At 47.5% G+C, this 18,871-nt stretch overlaps 1 protein-coding gene across 1 annotated transcript in view; it reads left to right on the top strand.

Moving 5' to 3' along the window:
- The window catches only part of dock11 (dedicator of cytokinesis 11), a 134,806-nt gene that overhangs the window by 9,425 nt on the left and 106,510 nt on the right, over positions 1-18,871 (top strand). The window contains 9 exon segments of the mRNA XM_056300885.1: positions 4,166-4,282; positions 5,268-5,357; positions 7,849-7,931; positions 8,938-9,008; positions 10,700-10,704; positions 11,807-11,902; positions 12,215-12,349; positions 15,194-15,377; positions 18,088-18,167. Coding sequence (XP_056156860.1) covers positions 4,166-4,282; positions 5,268-5,357; positions 7,849-7,931; positions 8,938-9,008; positions 10,700-10,704; positions 11,807-11,902; positions 12,215-12,349; positions 15,194-15,377; positions 18,088-18,167 — 861 coding nt within the window.

Here is an 18,871-nt window from a genome sequence, read left to right as displayed (position 1 = left end):
TCTCTTGGCTCTGCAGGGTTTTGTGGTGGTAGGAGTGGGGGTCACTTTCAGACGAAGCCAATATTTAATCGATCGTTTTTAGATATTCAATAATAATGGACATTGACCCAATTCAGCTCTGCAGACCTGCAGGATGCTTTTAGAAAATTCAGTGTGTGTATTTACAATTGGATGTTTTTCTCATTGTTCAAAGTGTAGGTTTGTTTGTGGGCCCCACACTTCGCTTCCATAGAGCAGAATGGGTTCTAATTGATTGAAATAAGTTGAGCCAAATTAGAATTGGAATCTGAATGTGGATTTCTCTTTTGATTGCATAAAATGTCCTGCATGCTTTCTCTCTCAGTTCATTGACTGCTGGGTTGGAATTTCCAGTGGAACTCATTTTCAAGCCTAAATAATTACATTCCAAACAGTTTTCTATTTGTGTTCCAGTTGTAAAGTGATATTTGTTTCCCTGACATCTGGATCTTTTTTTGAAATATCATTGTTTTGGTCGTTTTGATGTAAATTGCCAGGGCCCAGATCTGACAGTAACAGTCAAGTATGTTCGAACTCTGTTGAAGTCCATCTCTTGTTAGACTTAACAGTATTAAATCGTCTGCATACAGCAGGAATTTGATCTCCGAGCTGTGAAGTGTAAGACCAGGTGCTGTGGACTTGTCCAACATGGTGGCCAATTCATTGATATAAATGTTGAACAGGGCAGGTGATAAACAGCAGCCTTGTCTCACCCCACATTCTTGAGCCATAAACGATGTTCTCTTGTGTCCAGTCTTGATGCTGCACATGTTGTTAATATACATTTTATTAAGTTGTATGTTTTACCCCCTACGCCACTTTGAAGTAGTTTGTAAAATAAATCAACGTGTCATATCGAATCAAATGCTTTTTTGAAGGCAGTGAAATGTGCAAGTATTTTGTTCTTATTTTGATAAACATATTTGTCGACCAGGGTGTGTAGGGTGTAAATATGGTCTGATGTGCGATGATTTGGTATGAATCCAATGTGACTTTTGCTCAGGACATTGTGTTTCGTAATGAAGTGTATGAGCTTAGAATTTATAATGTTGCAGAAAACCTTCCCCAAATTACGGTTCACACAAATGCCTCTGTAATTATCAGGGTCAGATTTATCTCCATTTTTAAAAATTGGCGTAATGAGACCACGATTCCAGATGTCTGGGAAGTAACCTACATTGACATTCAAGCTCAAATTGAATAATTTAAGTATGGCCAACCTGAATATTACTTGTGTTTTTAAGCATCTAGTTTAGGATGCCGTCAAGCTCATTTGCTTTTTTTGGCTTTATGTTGTTTAACTTTCTCTCTCTCTCTCTGTCTGTCTGTCTGTCTGTCTGTCTGTCTGTCTGTCTGTCTGTCTGTCTGTCTGTCTGTCTGTCTGTCTGTCTGTCTGTCTGTCTCTCTCTCTCTCTGTCTGTCTCTCTCTCTCTCTGTCTGTCTGTCTGTCTCTCTCACTCCTGTCTCTCTGTCTCTCTGTCTCTGTCTGGTCTCTGTGTCTCTCTCCCCCTTGTGTCCTCTATTGTCCCTGCCCACGAGGCAGCAGCTAAGCTGGCCTACAACCACCATGGCGGCGGGTCAGTCACTCAGTCACTGTTGTGCTACTGAGGCTGATCAAATTCCCCACACGGGTGGCATTCCTTTGCCTGTGGCCCAAAAGCCTCATGTAGCTCAGCAAGGCTTATTCATTGGGCTAAGCTAGTCATCACACATCTTTACTGATAAGCTTGAGCTTAAAGTTGCTCTTTCATGGAATTACTTCTCAATCTTTCCAAGTGGTTTAGCCTCATACATGTGATTGCATGTTGACCTAGTTGCAGAGCGCAAAGTTAGCATGTAGGCCTGTCTTAGAAATAATAAGACTCTGCCTCTAAAATCTACCACTACGTTTTGAGACTGGAAACAGGAAGTCATGACGTTGCGCTATAGCTGACATTCGGCAGTTATCTTTTTTTCCTTTTTTTTTTTTTTTTGGCGGGGTTTATGATGCATATTTGTCATTTAAATGGGTGAGGTTTCTTCTGTTGAACAAAGCTGCCAGTACCAAAGAGTTAAAATGGATAGGTGGAGAGAGGCTAGATTCTTCCAAATCCTCACCATCTTGTCATTTGTTTTCTGGTTGGGCTATACAACATAACCAGTTGTTTTTCCTCTCTGTTGTGTTCAAATCCACCCTGCTCCAGAGTTTTCTACCGGCTGTTCAGACCGTCTGGTATTCCCATCAGTCCCTACGTCACTCACCGACTCTCTCTCTCCCTCTCTCCCTCTCTCTCGCTCTGTCTTTCTATTGGTCGACCATCTGTTTTGTGTCCTCAGTCATCTTTGGTAGGTTTCCACCCTTCGTCCTCTGAGCGACATTTTCCTCGCACTGTGACAGTCAGTTTGAACTTTGTGGTTGTCTCTCTGATCTCCCATTGCTTTTTTTCTCTCGTTTGGTGTGGCTGGGTAAACCTTTTGGAAGGCAAGCGCCTGCTCACTTAGCACACTGACTTTGGGACTTATGCAACAGAAGCACACATGCATGCATGCATATGTGCACACAATGCTACGTGTGTGCATGCATGCATGCATTTCTTTTCATTTTAAACTAGGGTAGTGCTGACATCATTCATCATTCTGTGTCAACCAAAGCAATAGACTACATTGATAATAATAGTCAAACAAAAACATTTAATTCTGTTTTTGTTTTTTTACAATATGGGCCTTATTTTGGTAGTTTTTGCCATCATGCATATTGGTTATGATATCATTTCACTCACCAGCTTAATTTTAAAGATTTTGAAAACCGGACGACTGTTGGAAACCTGTCCTTCCAATAGCAACAACGGTAACAAAACCATAGCACCTCAGTTAGATTATAAACACGTTTTCCTACTTATTTGACTTCTCAGCTATGCTGGCCAGGTAAGCTATATGATAAGTACTTCTGCTTATGGCAGGCATAGGCTGGTCATTCATAAATTGGCCAGTAAAATGGTATCTTAACCGACATGCACAATGGCAAAGAAGTACAAAAATAAGACCCTGGTTGTGAAAAAATTTAATTTCCTTTCAAGGCGTCTAAGGAGTGTAAGTAGTTAATGTGGCCTCAGGAGTCCTTTGGGCCTGTGTGGTGGAAACCAGGCTGCTGGTTCTTAACAAGGCCTAGCACCACATCAAAGCTCCATCAGACTGGATCAGATCAGACGGGCAAAGCTCTGTGCTGGAGCTGATCCAATGCCCAGGCAACTGGAAGGAAGGGGGAACAAACTGTTAGTTTTTTTTTTTTTTTAACAGTAGCTGAGGTAACAGACAAAGACATAAGAAGTCTGTATTGCACAAGAACTGCAGCTCAGTGTGAGACCCTGCAATGTATGGTTACGGCCTGACAGACCGAAACACCCTTTTCTTGCCATAGTTGCTTGGGTTTTCTCCCTATACTAAGTGCAGTGAAGTAAGTGGTTATGGATGAACAGAGACAATTTAACAACCGTGCAGTGAGGGGAACTAGTGACCGACAAAGTAAATATTGAGCGACTGTAGCTACAGAGCAGGTGCTGTGTTGTCGATATCTGTCTGTCTGCCGTTTCCCCATCATTTTTTGCATTTTTTGTGAGTGACCAAGATAGCAGACTGAGATTTAAAAAAATAAGTGCTATGATTAAATTGATTGGGGGCGTCCGGGTAGCATAGCGGTCTAATCTGTTGCCTACCAACACAGGGATCATCGTTTCGAAGCCCCATGTTACCTCTGGCTTGGTCGGGCGTCCCTACAGACACAATTGACCGTGTCTGTGGGTGGGAAGCCGGATGTGGGTATTTGTCCTGGTCACTGCACTAGCGCCTCCTCTGGTCGGTCGGGGTGCCTGTTCAGGGGGATGGGGGAACTGAGGGGAATAGCGTGATCCTCCCACATGCTACGTCCCCCTGGCGAAACTCCTCACTGTCAGGTGAAAAGAAGCAGCTGGCAACTCCATATGTATGGGAGGAGGCATGTGGTAGTCTGCAGCCCTCCCCGGATCGGCAGAGGGGGTGGAACAGCGACCGGGACGGCTCGGAAGAGTGGGGTAATTGGACGGGGTACAATTGGGGAGAACCCCCCCCCCAAAAAAATCTTTAAAATAGATTGCTTTACTCACTGCTGTGGGCTTCTCTGTTGTCTCTCCAGGAGCAGCCGAAGATCATTGAGCCATTGGATTACGAAGCCGTGGTGTTCCAGAGAAAGGCCCAGATCCACAGTGACCCCCACAGAGACCTGCTGCTCTGCCCCACCGACGATGTCTCGGTGAGCTTCCACCCTCCTGCTCTCTGGCAATTGCTCTCAAGCCAAGATGCCCCCTCTGCGTGCATGCATAAAGTCTTAAGCCAGAGTCTTGCATTTTGCAAGGCTGTCTGACCTGATATATTTAGGGTTAAATATGAAACACACCCTCCTTCACACCTGTGTACAAAGCAGCATTATCTGAATGCCTGTGGAATTGCAGAACCTAAATTTCTCTTAAGGGATCATGCAGTCAAACAGTCTAACCTAAGTACCTTGTAAAACAGAAATACTGCTAAACCTAGCGTATGATTCAATGTTAAAAGACGCCCAGTGTTCACTTCGTACTGTGGATGACAGAAAAATATATCTTACACCACTGGATATAGCCACACTCTGTAGTTTGGAGGAGTAATGCATTATTCCTATGAGTCCTGGAAGAGCTGTACAAATCACCCATATCAGCAGGTTTTGTCGAGTTGAATTTTCTGAGCAAGAGAAAGTTCTACATGCTGAGAGGTTTCACTCTCCGTAGGAAGTTTCCCATCTTGCACCAAATTATTTATGGGTCAGTATAACCCAGGCCCCGTACTTCATAGCTCTGCATTTATTGGTGCGCCATCACACATGTGGTTTTTGTTTAGAGGCTTGTCTAGATTTTTCCCATGCTGAGAGACTCTGTTGGCACCCATTTGTTTTGCTGGATCTTTGTCTTTCACTCTCTTTTTCAATTTCTCTTTTTGATTCTGTCTGTATGAATCTCTCTCTCTCTCTCTCTCTCTCTCTCTCTCTCTCTCTCTCTCTCTCTCTCTCTCTCTCTCTCTCTCTCGCGCTCTCTCTCTTACAAAAACCTCTATCTTTCTATCTTTATCTATTTTTATTTCTATCTTTCTCATGGCTTGTTTGCATTTTATGGAAAATGTCAGAAACAAAACGTATGGTCCGTAACGAAACTTGATGAAAGTGTGTATGTGTTTTGGCCTCACTGTTTGTGCACGTTTAAACGCAGGAGTCCCAGATTTCCCGACACAGGAGGACCGTGGTCCCATCAGTCCCCCAGAATGCCGAGCGGGAAGCCAGGAGTTTGTTCGCCAAAGAGGTAACTGCAGTCCACCTTACGTACAGCTTGGATCCACCTCAAGCTTGCCATGCTACATACCACCGCACCCTTCAGTCCCATACCAAATGTAATGTCATTGCGTCTGTACTGTAAGATACTTGAGATAGTTTCCATCATCGACATTCAAAGACTGAAGCAGTACGAGTTACAGAAGACTGAAGCAGTGCGAGTTGAAGCAGTACGAGTTACAGAAGACTGAAGCAGTACGATTTACAGGAGACTGAAGCAGTATGAAGCAGTATGAATTACAGAAGACTGAAGTAGTATGAGTTACAGACGACTGTAGCAGTATGAGTTACAGAAGACTGAAGCAGTATGAGTTACAGAAGACTGAAGCAGTATGAGTTACAGAAGACTGAAGCAGTATGAGTTACAGAAGACTGAAGCAGTATAAGTTACAGAAGACTGAAGCAGTGCGAGTTGAAGCAGTATGAGTTACAGGAGACTGAAGCAGTACGATTTACAGGAGACTGAAGCAGTATGAAGCAGTATGAGTTACAGAAGACTGAAGCAGGACGAGTCACAGAAGACTGAAGCAGTATGAATTACAGAAGACTGAAGCAGTACGATTTACAGAAGACTGAAGCAGGACGAGTCACAGAAGACTGAAGCAGTATGAGTTACAGAAGACTGAAGCAGTATGAGTTACAGAAGACTGAAGCAGTATGAGTTACAGAAGACTGAAGCAGTATGAGTTACAGAAGACTGAAGCAGGACGAGTCACAGAAGACTGAAGCAGTATGAATTACAGAAGACTGAAGCAGTATGAGTTACAGAAGACTGAAGCAGTACGATTTACAGGAGACTGAAGCAGTATGAAGCAGTATGAATTACAGAAGACTGAAGCAGTATGAGTTACAGAAGGCTGTTGGTGGGATCTGTTATTGCTCCTATCCGCTGTGGGCACATTTTCATGATTTATTTTTTATGCTTTTGGATGCATTTCACCTTCTCAGAATGCTCTCGTGTGTATTGTAAAACGTTTGGAATTGTCATTGCGGTTGTACTGAAGTGTCGCCAAACGCAGCACACACTGTGAAATATGACTCATATACACATAAACTGAGTAAAAACAAACAGAAATGCTGCCATTTATGTCAGCAATTATGTTTATGCCATGAATTTTGCTCATGTCCACATCAGCAGAATGAAAACACAACATCTTTGGATTTAAAACTTACAGGCGGCCGGAAAGGAAGTTATAGAGGAAATGTTCAGTTAAGTGTATACAGAAACTCAGCACTTGTAATCATGATAGTCATTGTCTATTCAGATAATATATTGTAATAGCAATGAAAAACAGCTGTGGAATCACTTTTCTGGCTTGCTGTTGATACATGCTCCTTATCATCCAGTTCCGGAAGCTGTGCTCCTTAGCCAGCTCTTATGACCGTCATACGGTGTTGTAGCAGTAGTCATAGCTGTTATCACACACAACTCCAGTCTTACTCAGTATATCTGTGGGACAAAGGCACATTCAACTCAAGGCTTGCCATTATTGAGCTATTTCTGCTCGGTGTCAAAGTCCTGTGTACATTAAAAGATAGTTTTGAGGGCGTCCGGGTAGCGTAGTGGTCTATTCCATCTCCTACCAACACGAGGATCACTGGTTCGAATCCCCGTGTTACCTCTGGCTTGGTCAGGCATCCCTACAGGCACAATTGTCCTGGTTGCTGCACTCGCGCCTCCTCTGGTCAGTCGGGGCACCTGTTCAGGGGAAGGGGGAACTGAGGGGAATAGCGTGATCCTCCCACGCGCTACATCCCCCTGGTGAAACTCCTCACTGTCAGGTGAAAAGAAGCGGCTGGCGACTCCACATGTATCAGAAGAGGCATGTGGTAGTCTGCAGCCCTCCCTGGATCCGCAGAGAGGGTGGAGCAGCGACCGGGGGGGACGTAGCGCGTGGGAGGACTATGCTATTCTCCCCAGTTCCCCCTACCCCTCCCGAACAGGCGCCCCGACCGACCAGAGGTGGCGCTAGCGCAGCGACCAGGACACATACCCACATCTGGCTTCCCACCCGCAGACACGGCCAATTGTGTCTGTAGGGATGCCCGACCAAGCCGGAGGTAACACGGGGATTCGAACCGGCGATCCCCGTGTTGGTAGGCAACGGAATAGACCGCCACACCACCCAGATGCCCTCTTCGTAGATTTTCTTTTCAACTCAACACTAAACAGACTGAGGGACACCAATCATCAGCTGGTGTCGCGTTGGTTTGGAATGGAAACCAGCTTACACATGGCTCCATGACCCCTGACTCAGTATCAATGGCGCAGACAGTTAGAGAGACGACTTCTTCTGCTCAGAAATCGGTGATCGTTTTTTCTACGTCAATAACTGTGAAAATTAACAGACAGACCGTCCTGGTCTCTGTGAGCCACAGTGACAGAAAAGCTCTTCGTGCTGTGTTTGGTTGCTGGCATGAAACACTCCTAATCCGGCTCTCTGTGTTGACCTGTTTGGCAGTGCATCAAGATGTACAACACGGACTGGCATGTCATCAACTATAAATATGAGGCTTACTCCGGCGATTTCCGCATGCTGCCAAGGTAAGAATGATAAAAAAAAAAGGAGCTAAAATGGAAATGGAGGATGTATATGTATGACTGGTAACACTTTAGTATGGGGAACATAAAAAAACTTAATTACTAGTGAATTAGTAATGATCAAGATGTCACTTTAGTATGGGGAACATATTCTAAGTAACAAAAACTTAATTACTAGTGAATTAGTAATGATCAAGATGTCACTTTAGTATGGGGAACATATTGTAAGTAACAGAAACTTAATTACTAGTGAATTAGTAATGATCAAGATGTCACTTTAGTATGGGGAACATATTCTAAGTAACAACAACTTAATTTACAGTAATTTAACACTATGAACACTTGTAGTTTTGTGTGTTGTTATGTAAGAACAGAGCATATTCATTACGTGTTAGTAAGGCAGAATAACTCTTCTTGTGGTACTACCACCTTATAAAGGCCATACTAAGCAAAGCATATTGAGATGGTACTACTAATAAGCAATACTTCTGAGGTTATAGAGGGAAAACTCATAGTTAATGGCTTACTGGTTGTATAATAAGGCCATGCAGAATAAGGCATTAATGAGTACGTAATAATGACCAATTAAGAGCCAATATGTTGCTAATTTGCATGCTAATAAGCACCTAATTAATGGTGACTACGTTCCCCATACTAAAGTGTTACCGTATGACTTAGGGGGATGGGGTTTGGTGTGCGTGACATAATGACCTTTTTTTTTTTGTCGAACGCACAACACGTACAAGTCATTTGTCTCGATCACGTGCCGCTGTGCCGTGACAGCCGGGGGCAAATAAGTGCATCCTCTGGCTATATTGACAGCTAATCTTCATCACGGCACTAAAAAAGTGCTTTACACACACAAGAAAAGAAATGTAAAAGAATACAGTCCAGACATCACGTAGCTACGGTGGGACTGACCGGAGGGGAAATACGGTAGAGACGGGGGGCGGATTTAGTGAAGTCTGCTGACACGCAAACGGCCTTCTCCCTTTTTGTGTTTTCACAGCAAGGGCCTGAAGACAGACAAGCTACCGGTTCACGTGTTTGAAGTCGATGAAGACGCCAAAGACGAGGTGAGTAGGGGAGCCTGAGGGCCGTCAGATCAGAGGCATTGATTTCCTGCAGGGTGGGTCCAGTGGTCTGCTATCGACTCGCCGGGTCTTCTAATGACTGCTTTGCCTCTCGCGCACAGCTACATGCAACTCTGAAGGGTATACGCTCAGCCTTGGGCTGCAAATGATGAAGACACAGTTTTGTTTATCAGGAAGACCCGAATAAAAGCAGTCATTATGCCTGCATAGCCCAGATACTTGACCGTACAAAGCTTCCGTACCCAACACCCACACTGTACCCATTACTCAGTGTCAGGAGAACCTGGGTTATGACAAATCACATCAAATTTCATTTCTGCTTTCTCTCTGTCATCACCATTACCAGACACTGCATCCTGCATGAGAAAGCAGCCATGCTAAAAAAAATAATGGTTGGATTCTTTACTTCGGTAGCGTTCTCAGGGAGGAGGGGTTTGTGGTTGAAATAACCACTGCGGGTGCACACTCTTTGGCTCGTGCTGCAGTCTTGTCCAGTTTGCATGGCCCCAAAGTGACTGCATGCCGGGTAGTGAAACCAGAAGCCTTATAGCCCCTATAAATAGCTCTCATCGACCCTCCTCCCCCTGTTGACCGACCGGATGCAGATAAACTTAGGCAGAAGAAGGGCTGTAATTGAAGGAAAATAAATGCAGCCGTGCCGCTCAGAAAGAGAGGGCAGAGAAAATAGACATCGATAGATGTTGCTCCTCCTCCCCCGAAACAGCCCTGGTTCATGGACTTTTACTTCAGCATGGTCCTTTCAGACAAGGGCCGGTCTGCAAACCCTCCCCACATGCACACACCGATGATTGGGCACCGATCTATCTATCTATCTATCTATCTATCTATCTATCTATCTATCTATCTATCTATCTATCTATCTATCTATCTATCTATCTATCTATCTATCTATCTCTATCTATCTATCTGTCTATCTGTCTGTCTGTCTGTCTGTCTGCCTGTCTGTCTGTCTGTCTGTCTGTCTGTCTATCTATCTGTCTATCCATCCATCCAGCATGCATCCAAGCATCTATCTATCTATCTATCTATCTATCTATCTATCTATCTATCTATCTATCTATCTATCTATCTATCTATCTATCTATCTATCTATCTATCTATCTATCTATCTATCTATCTATCTATCTATCTATCTATCTATCTATCTATCTATCTATTTATCTATCTGGCTAGCTAGCTAGCTACTAGCTACTTTGAGTCTCTGCTTTTTCAAGACCTTTATGTCCTCACAGGGTGTTCATGAATAACCATAATAATCAATCATCCTCACTAACCCAATCAGGGAGATGGGTAACTTCTGCCGATGACTTTTCTCTGAGGGCCACTTTGTGAGAGGAAGGACGAGAGGGGGAGCCGAGGGCAAGCAACAGTCAGCCAATTAGATTAAAGCATGAAGCCATGAAGGGGGAAGTGCGCAAGCGTGCACAGAGAGGGCCACTTCGGCGTGATTAGGGCTGTCTTGCTTGTGCTCGCTCATATACAGTCTACTAGATACAAGCGTGTGTGTACCCCCCCCCCCGCGCACACACACACACAGTTCACCTTTGTTCAACAAATGACACATTTTGTTGCCTTACACAGATTATGACTCCTTGTATTATGAATTGTGTAATGTGCCGGTATACATATTCTCTCAGTGTGTGAGTGTTCAGCTAGAGGACGTTTTCCTACGAAGGGTGTGTCTCATGCGAGTGACAAATGGTCCCATAACGGGCCCGCCACTCCAGTGGGGATGGATTGACTGGTCCGAAGGAACTGAGGTTGAATCACCATGACCCCTTAATGGGAAGCTAAGAAAATGCTTCATGTAAAGTGATTCGACTGGATAGTGTGTGATGGTGATGGGATGTTCAGTGATAGTGGAATTTCCCATTAGATTGTGTGTTACTATAACCGATCAGGGAGTTTTCCTTATGACCAGTCGTTTAGCAATACAACAGGATGTGATGTAACAGCCTTTGCATCACATTCCATGGTGCACATTCACTCTGAAGACCAGCTCAGATCACTGACTAATGCGTGCAACCATTTCTGGATCCAGTGTACTAGCCTGTCAGTTGTTACCATAAAGGGACGTTGTCCCATGGCCTCATGAGTCTATAGCTAATTTAACAGGAAGCACCATCTACTAAACCACCTAAATGGTTTAGCTTTTGACATTTTGTATTGTTTAGAAGTGTTTGGAATAGATTTCTCCAACATGTATGTCTTCCATGTTTTGTTTTTACCACAAATACTTTTATTTAGTCTGCATTTTTATTTTTTTAACGACCCCCCCCCCCCCCCGAATTGTACTTGACCAATTACCCCACTCTTCCCGAGCCGTCCCGGTCGCTGCTCCGCCCCCTCTGCCGATCCGGGGAGGGCTGCAGACTACCACATGCCTCCTCCCATACATGGGGAGTCGCCAGCCGCTTCCTTTCACCTGACAGTGAGGCGTTTCGCCAGGGGGACGTAGCGCGTGGGGTGGGAGGATCAGGCTATTCCCCCCCCAGTTCCCTCCTCCCCCTCCGAACAGGCGCCCCGACCAAACCGGAAGTAGCACGGGGATTCGAACCGACACCGGGATTTGATCCCCGTGTTGGCAGGCAACGGAATAGACCGCCACTCTACCCAGACGCCCAGTCTGCACCTTTTTAAGCCTTCTTGAGCGATTGAGAGTGTCCTGTGTAAATGTCAGTGCTGACGTGTTCGGTGTGTGTGTGTTTGTGTGTGTGTGTGTGTGTGTGTGTGTGTGTGTGTGTGTGTGTGTGTGTGTGTCAGGACTCCACGTCGCTGTGCTCGCAGAGGGGAGGCATCATGAAGCAGGGTTGGCTGCAGAAGGCCAACATCAACAGCAGCCTGTCTGTCTCCATGAGGGTGGGTCACTGCCATCCTGTTTGTTGTTATTCACCCAGTTTTCATCCAGTACGACAACCACAGACAACAACACCCAGGCGTAATAATGCAACCAAGAGAGCTTCCTGTCTGGCATCCTTCTTACTGTTTCATGTACTGTAAGGTAGCGCGCTTACCCTATCTACTGATGTATTACTGTCATGTAAGCAAGGACGTGTTCAACCGCATCGGTGTGCAGAGCTGTTCCGTGTCTTCGTACAGTGTGACTTTCCCTTGTTGGTCAGCCGCTGTGGTGAAGCTTGACGACTTCCTGTCCAATATCGTGACATGCAGGTGTTCAAAAGGAGGTACTTCTACCTGTCCCAGCTCCCTGACGGCTCCTACATCCTAAACTCCTACAAGGATGAGAAGAACTGTAAGGAGACCAAAGGCTCCATCTACCTGGACTCCTGCATCGACGTCATTCAGGTACGGCAGCTTAGCCAAGTCACGCGAAGCGAATCCACCGAATGTTCTGAAGCGAAGGGTCCAGTTTGGATTCTTTGCTCGGCAGTTTCTGCCCCGTTTAGCATTTGTGTCTGGAAGGAGTCAGGGCCATTTGTTTGTTGTTCACCTCGGCCCACAGCAGTGCACACAAAGACAAAAACGCGTATCCAAACTACAAGAACACGCATCCGAACTACACAAAAAACCTACAAAAACACATATACCCAACATATCCCCCCAAAAAAAAGGGAAAAAAATTCACTGTCGCTAAGAGAGCGAACGCCAGCCAGGTTGGCTGTTGGAGCTGCTGGTCTGCATGGGGTAGCAGTTAGACCTCCCTTGGCGCTTCCTGTTTGGGCGCAGCGCCAGGCAGGGCCGTGGTCCTTGGGCCCACTGGACCAGACTCCCTCAGCCGATCCAACGCCAGCTCTCCCATTCAGATACCTTCGACACACCTCCCCCGCGCTCCACACGACGACACCAAAAACACAAGTCAACGCCAGACGAGGCCGCCGCCAGACCGCCCTCGGTGTTATCGGAACTGCCGGTCTGCGTGGGCTAGCCGTTAGCTTAGCCTGCCCCACCTCCGCGTCCTGTCAGACCGCCCTCGGTGCTTCTTCTTTGGGTGCAGCGCCGGGGCAGGGCCGTGGTCCCTGGGCCCGCCGGATGCAGCAGACCATGCTCTCCCAGCCGGTCCAGCGCCAGATCTCCCAGCCATCAAACAAAGACAACTTAGATGCAGACGTGGACAAAGACGCTGCATGGAGGCTACTGGGCGGGGCTGCCGCAAACATGAGTTCGCGCCGCCATCTTCCCGCACCGCAAGTGCTGTTGGACCTCTCTGCACCTCGCTGGCCCTCAGCCGTTGTGGGTTTCCTGGCTCTGCCCAGGTATTGGTCACAAAAAAACCATTACAGACCGAGTAGGGTTCGTTTCTGTGAAAAATGTTTTGAGGTTTCATTTCCTGTCAGGCTTGTGAGACTCTTGTTAGAGCTGCGCACTGGCCTCCCCTTGACGGTAGACTTTGCCAGCATCGTACGATGTAGACCACCGTGTTCTCCTCTGCATACGGTCTCTAACGTGCCTCATTCTTCCAACACGTCAGACTGAATTTAGAGCTGGCTTCCCCCGCGCGTGGTGTTATTGAACAACGGAAAAGGTGCGGCGAAGGCTTATTGCACAACGAGATTGCGCAGCCCCCGAGGTTTCAAATGATTTCCATTCAAATTTTGAGTGGCGACAGAAAGATCTTGGGGTGGTGCTCGTCATATGAGCGCTACTCGCTCCGGTTGACCTGCTCTGCCAACTTTGATTTGGTCAGTCCTTGGCACAGGTTCTCTCTCCCCCATGTGAAATTCGGAGCGCATTTCCTACTCATCATCCTCTCCACCACGCTCCAGGGACTTTTGCTGCTTGAACTAGATGGATTTACTGCATTCCTTTGACAGGGACAAAAGAAAAAAGACTAAATCCCATTCCCACATATTTGTGTGTGTGGCTGCTGGTGGCGCTCCGCGTGGAGCGGCTCCTCGGTCAGATCTCGGCTTACTGCTGTGGCTGCCAGGAAGCTTTCACAGAGACGGATGGGCACAGGGGAGAGCCGAGCAGAGGGAGCCGCCCTGGCCAGCGGGTGTGATGTGAAAGCCCGTGTCTGGTTGTCGTGCATAGCAGGTGTTATGCTTGAAGCACGGGAGCTTTTGGGGGGGTTTGTGGGGGTTACTGTGTTAGCCCCGCTCGTTTTGAAGGACTCCTAGGTTGGCGGAGCAGTCGGTTGTTTTGCCAGAGACGGCGGGCCGGGAATGTAGCCCTGCACCACTTTGCACATTACTTTGGATTTTTTTGCATTTTGTAACCGGCGATAAAGAGCTGGCTGGGGCCACAGTGTGCCAAGAATATCCCTATAAAATGTTAAGATATACGGGAGGGAGGAGGATGAAATGAATAGAGATGAGAGGAAGAGAGCCAGAGGACTTACTTTATGATAAGAGACTGTAACAGCAAGGGAAGGAATAACACATGAGGGGATCCCTCTGCTGTCTGTCCCTCTGTTTGGACCGTCTTCTGTTAGGAGTTATTACATTTAAGATTAAGTTTCCTTTATTAGTCCCCTCGGGGGAACCCACTTACTGCAAATTAACCCGTCCTAGCTGTGCTCCGTGTAGCTAGGAGCAGCGAGCTGCCGCCTTCGTGCTGCGCCCGAGGACCAACTCCAGTTCTTTTTCCCGTTGCCTTGCTCAAGGGCACAGACAGGAGGATAAACCCTGACGTGCATGTTTATTTTTTTGATGGCGGGGGAAACCGGAGCCCCCGGGGAAAACCCCACCGCAGACACGGGGAGAACATGCAAACTCCACACAGAGGACGACCTGGGATGACCCCCCCCCCCCCCCAAAAAAAAGGGTTGGACAACCCCTGGGGTTCGAACCCAGGACCTTCTTGCTGGGAGGCGACAGCGCTAACCACTGGGCCACCGTGCCGCCCAGCCGAGCACCGAGACCCGGTTGTGGGAGCCAAATATCTAAGAAATATTTAAGAACTTGGGAGTTTGTGAAGACGCGTGACTTCGGAAGCCGTTGGTGAAATCCTGAAAGCTTTGTTTGAGTTACGTTCAAACTAGGGGAACTCATTCAAACCTCGACAGTTTTTGTCGATTGCCAGGATGCGCCGCCGTAACATCTTGAGCACTGGTGATCAACAGAGCATGTAGGCGGGTAATGACATGGCTGACTGTATTCTGATGCTCTGAAGTGTGGCTACGGTTCACCGCTGCTAACGTTTCCTCCACCTGCCTTCTCACCCCCCATCTTTCTCACCCCGCCACCTCAGTGTCCTAAGATGCGGCGCAACGCGTTCGAGCTGAAGATGCAGGAGCGCTACAGCCACTTCCTGGCTGCGGATAGTGAGGCGGAGATGGAGGAATGGGTGGCCACCTTGAAACAGGCCCTGCAGAGCAGCTCCGAGCCCAGCCATGACAGGAGGAACGGCGGGGACCCGCTGGACTGTGCCCTGGGTGAGTTTATACTTAATATCCCTGACAAACACAGCCGGACGTCCTGAGCAGACACACACACGCACACACACCACGCAGAGAAGCACACACAGGCACACATCTATAATCATCATTGATTTACACATGCTTTATTTAAAGCGTACATGTGACATTACATACTGCGGTGATGCTCAACACCACCACCACCACCACCACCTCTCCCTGCAGGTTAAAGCAAGTGGGATGAGATATTAAAAGCAAAACAAGACCAGAACCTGTCTCCACACCTCACCCGCCCGTCCGTCCCTCCCCTTAGTAGCTCTGCACTGAGTCATAATCACTTTCTTTAATGAAATAAAGCCGCACCAGCTCCAGAGGAGAGCACATGGTAGTTTATCATGATGATAGACTGCAGATGTGCCCTAAGGTCATGCCAGAGTGGGTGCAAGTTCCAGACGGGGATTAGCGGCGGCGGCAGCAGCCAGTGCTAACACGTCTTGTTCCAGGCTGCCAGCCTTCATACCAGCAAGCTGTTGACCTGCAGCCCCAACTGAGAAGCTTCGTACACTGCACACAAACTCTTTCCAGCAAGGTTGTCAGTACTAAGTGTTTTGTCTGGCACGGACAACCGGTCTTAGTATAACGCCGAGCATGATGGTAGCGGTCTCTTCCGTTGCCTACCAACACGGGGATCTCCGGTTCGAATCCCCGTATTACCTCCGGCTTGGTGGGGCATCCCGACAGACACAATCGGCCGTGTCTGCGGGCGGGAAGCCGGATGTGGGTATGTGTCCTGTTCGCTGCACTACTGCCTCTGGTCAGTTGGGGCGCCTGTTCGGGGGAGAGGGCGGGGCTAACCTGATCCTCCCACGTGCTACGTCCCCCTGGCGAAACGGCTGGCGACTCCACGTGTCGGAGGAGGCACGTGGTCGTCTGCAGCCCTCCCCGGCTCGGCAGAAAGGGGTGGAGCAGCGACCGGGACGGCTCGTAAGAGTGGGGTAATTAGGGGGGAAAAAGGGGGGAAAAACAAATCCAAACATTTTTTTTTTTTTAAATAAACTGATAACTTAACATTTGCATACATTTTATTATCAAGCCTATGCGCTCCACGAGAGCTGGCCTGATAAGAAGCCATGCTTGCAGCCGTACTGTTTATCCAGACCGAGCCTTCCAATCTTCTGTCATATTTTGCATTGAGGAGAATATTTGGCGTAGTCTGAACATTCATCAGGGGTGTAGTCCGCTCAAGCTTTATTGGGTAAATTATTTGATGACCCATGAACATTTGAGACGAGTGCAAGTGATAATACTATCAGTCAATAGGAAGCACATTAATTAGAGATTTATTGCCCCAACCATAAATTTACCCCTATTATGAGGATCGTTGACTTGAATAAAGGGGAAATCTTGTACAGTATGCCTTTCAGGCTTTAGTAATTCCAAGGCAGGTTTAAAATAATCCTTCTCCGTGGCAGTATATCCCATGGGCTCGGGTCAGAGCCCCACTGTTAGGACATTTTAGTGGCGTGCATGTCACTGTGATGTATTGCCCCAACCTTCTACCAGCAGCTGTCAGTGGGGAAGTAATATATGACATGTGTCCTTCTCCACTTCATATTCTACTCGGTTATATTCAGCTCCAGGTGTAGAGCAGGTCTTCCCCAGCCAGATGTCTCGGGTGGGTTCAGGGTGAGGAACGCCTCAGCCTGTTGTGTCTCTCTACCAGCTAACTCCATCCTGAGTCTCCTTCCAAATGCATCTGAGTTGTTTTTTGCCTCGGGAGGAAGTGATTCTGACCTCGGTGGGCGTCCGGAGTTAACCACCGTGGAAGAATGCGGGTGATACTGTGTAATTTTTACGTGTCCGGCAAGACTTTATTTCCTTCAGTTTTATTTCGTAATAGATCATTTATGAAAATTGATCCGCTGAATCGAAAAACGGTCTTGCTTGGTCACCAACTTTGAAGACGGCAATTGGGCAACCTCCCAGAAAGGCAAGGCCCGCTGCATCTCCTGACTCATTCAATTCTAAAGGGAGTCAGCGTGATGAGGAGAGGATTCGTTGCAGTTTTGCCAAATATTTTAGGGAATTGGCTCATCCTGCTCGTAAAGGTATCGCTTAAACAGTTTTGGCCATATGGAGCAAAACTTGGCAGGAAGCAGAATAGGAGCCTTTATGGAAATGTTCTGGACAGCGTTGAAACTTGGCCCTCACTTCCGTATTTCAGAATAATGTGTCGGCCCTGTGATGGACTGGGGGCCTGTCCAGGGTGTCTCTCCGCCTGCCGCCCAATGCCTGCTGGGATAGGCTCCAGCATCTCGCGACCCGTATTCGGATAAGTGGACCCTTAATCGACTGGTTAAAGTAGCCGCCGGTGATGTGGGACACCAGGGTTCGCGTCCCGGCTGCGGCGGTTCCCGGCTGGCCTCTAAATTCACTACAATATATTCAATGATTGATGGTGTTACATTATGGCCCTGCGATGGACTGGCGGCCTGTCCAGGGTGTCTCACCGCCTGCCGCCCAATGACTGTTGGGATAGGCTCCAGCATCCCCGTGAGAGCAGGATAAGCGGTTTGGATAATGGATGGATGGAGAATAATGTGTAGTGGCTAAATGTGTTATCCATCAGAGGGAACTCTTTCTTACCCATCGGCCTTATTCATGTCTAATGTCTGGATGATGCTGTTCTCCTGTGCCGCAGTCACTGATGTCTCTCCTCTTCGTTCAGATGAGGACACCACCAGCCAGGGAAAAGGGGAGAGTCTGCTGGAGAGCTTGGGGAGAGGTCTGCAGCCCGAGCTCATGAAGGTACTGCCTGGATACTACAATAGCTGTATAGCTGGAATCATATGGCCGGAGCTCCAACCTTTAGCATGTTGCCATTGATTGACTAATTGATTGATTGACTGATATAAAGTCAAATGCGGGGCGCGCCTGGGTGGCGTGGCGGTCTATTCTGTTGGCTACCAACACGGGGATCGCCGGTTCGAATCCCTGTGTTACCTCCGGCTTGGTCGGGCGTCCCCTCAGACACAATTGACTCTGTGCATAACTGCAGTCCACTGACTTCCGGTTTCTACTGCAGCGGTCAAACCAGTTTCCTGTTTGTTGGCGTGCGCTGTTGACAACGGCGTATTTTTCGCAATGCCTGCAAGATTTACCGTGGATAAATGTCAACCACGTGCACCGAACTGTCGACAAACTTTCGCCTGCACCTACCGGCAAACGGGGGAAAAGTCTCAAGTTGGACACGCCAAGTTACGTCCACAATTCTGTCCGTCTGTCCGCTCATCCTCATAGCTGTGGACGTAACTTGATGTGTACAACTTGAAACTCTAATCTTAATCTCGCAGGCATCGCGAAAAATACGCCATTGTCTACAGCACACGCCAACAAACAGGAAACTGGTATGACCGCTGCAGTAGAAACCGGAAGTCAGTGGACTACAGTTATGCACAGAGCCGATTGGCTGCGTCTGCGGGTTTGTGTTCTGGTCGCTGCACTAGTGCCAC

The sequence above is a fragment of the Lampris incognitus genome, chromosome 20, assembly GCF_029633865.1.
Source record: "Lampris incognitus isolate fLamInc1 chromosome 20, fLamInc1.hap2, whole genome shotgun sequence".
In the NCBI taxonomy this organism is placed as follows: Eukaryota; Metazoa; Chordata; class Actinopteri; order Lampriformes; family Lampridae; genus Lampris; species Lampris incognitus.
Note: the sequence above shows the minus strand (reverse complement) of the source record. Positions and strands in the feature narration are given on the sequence as shown.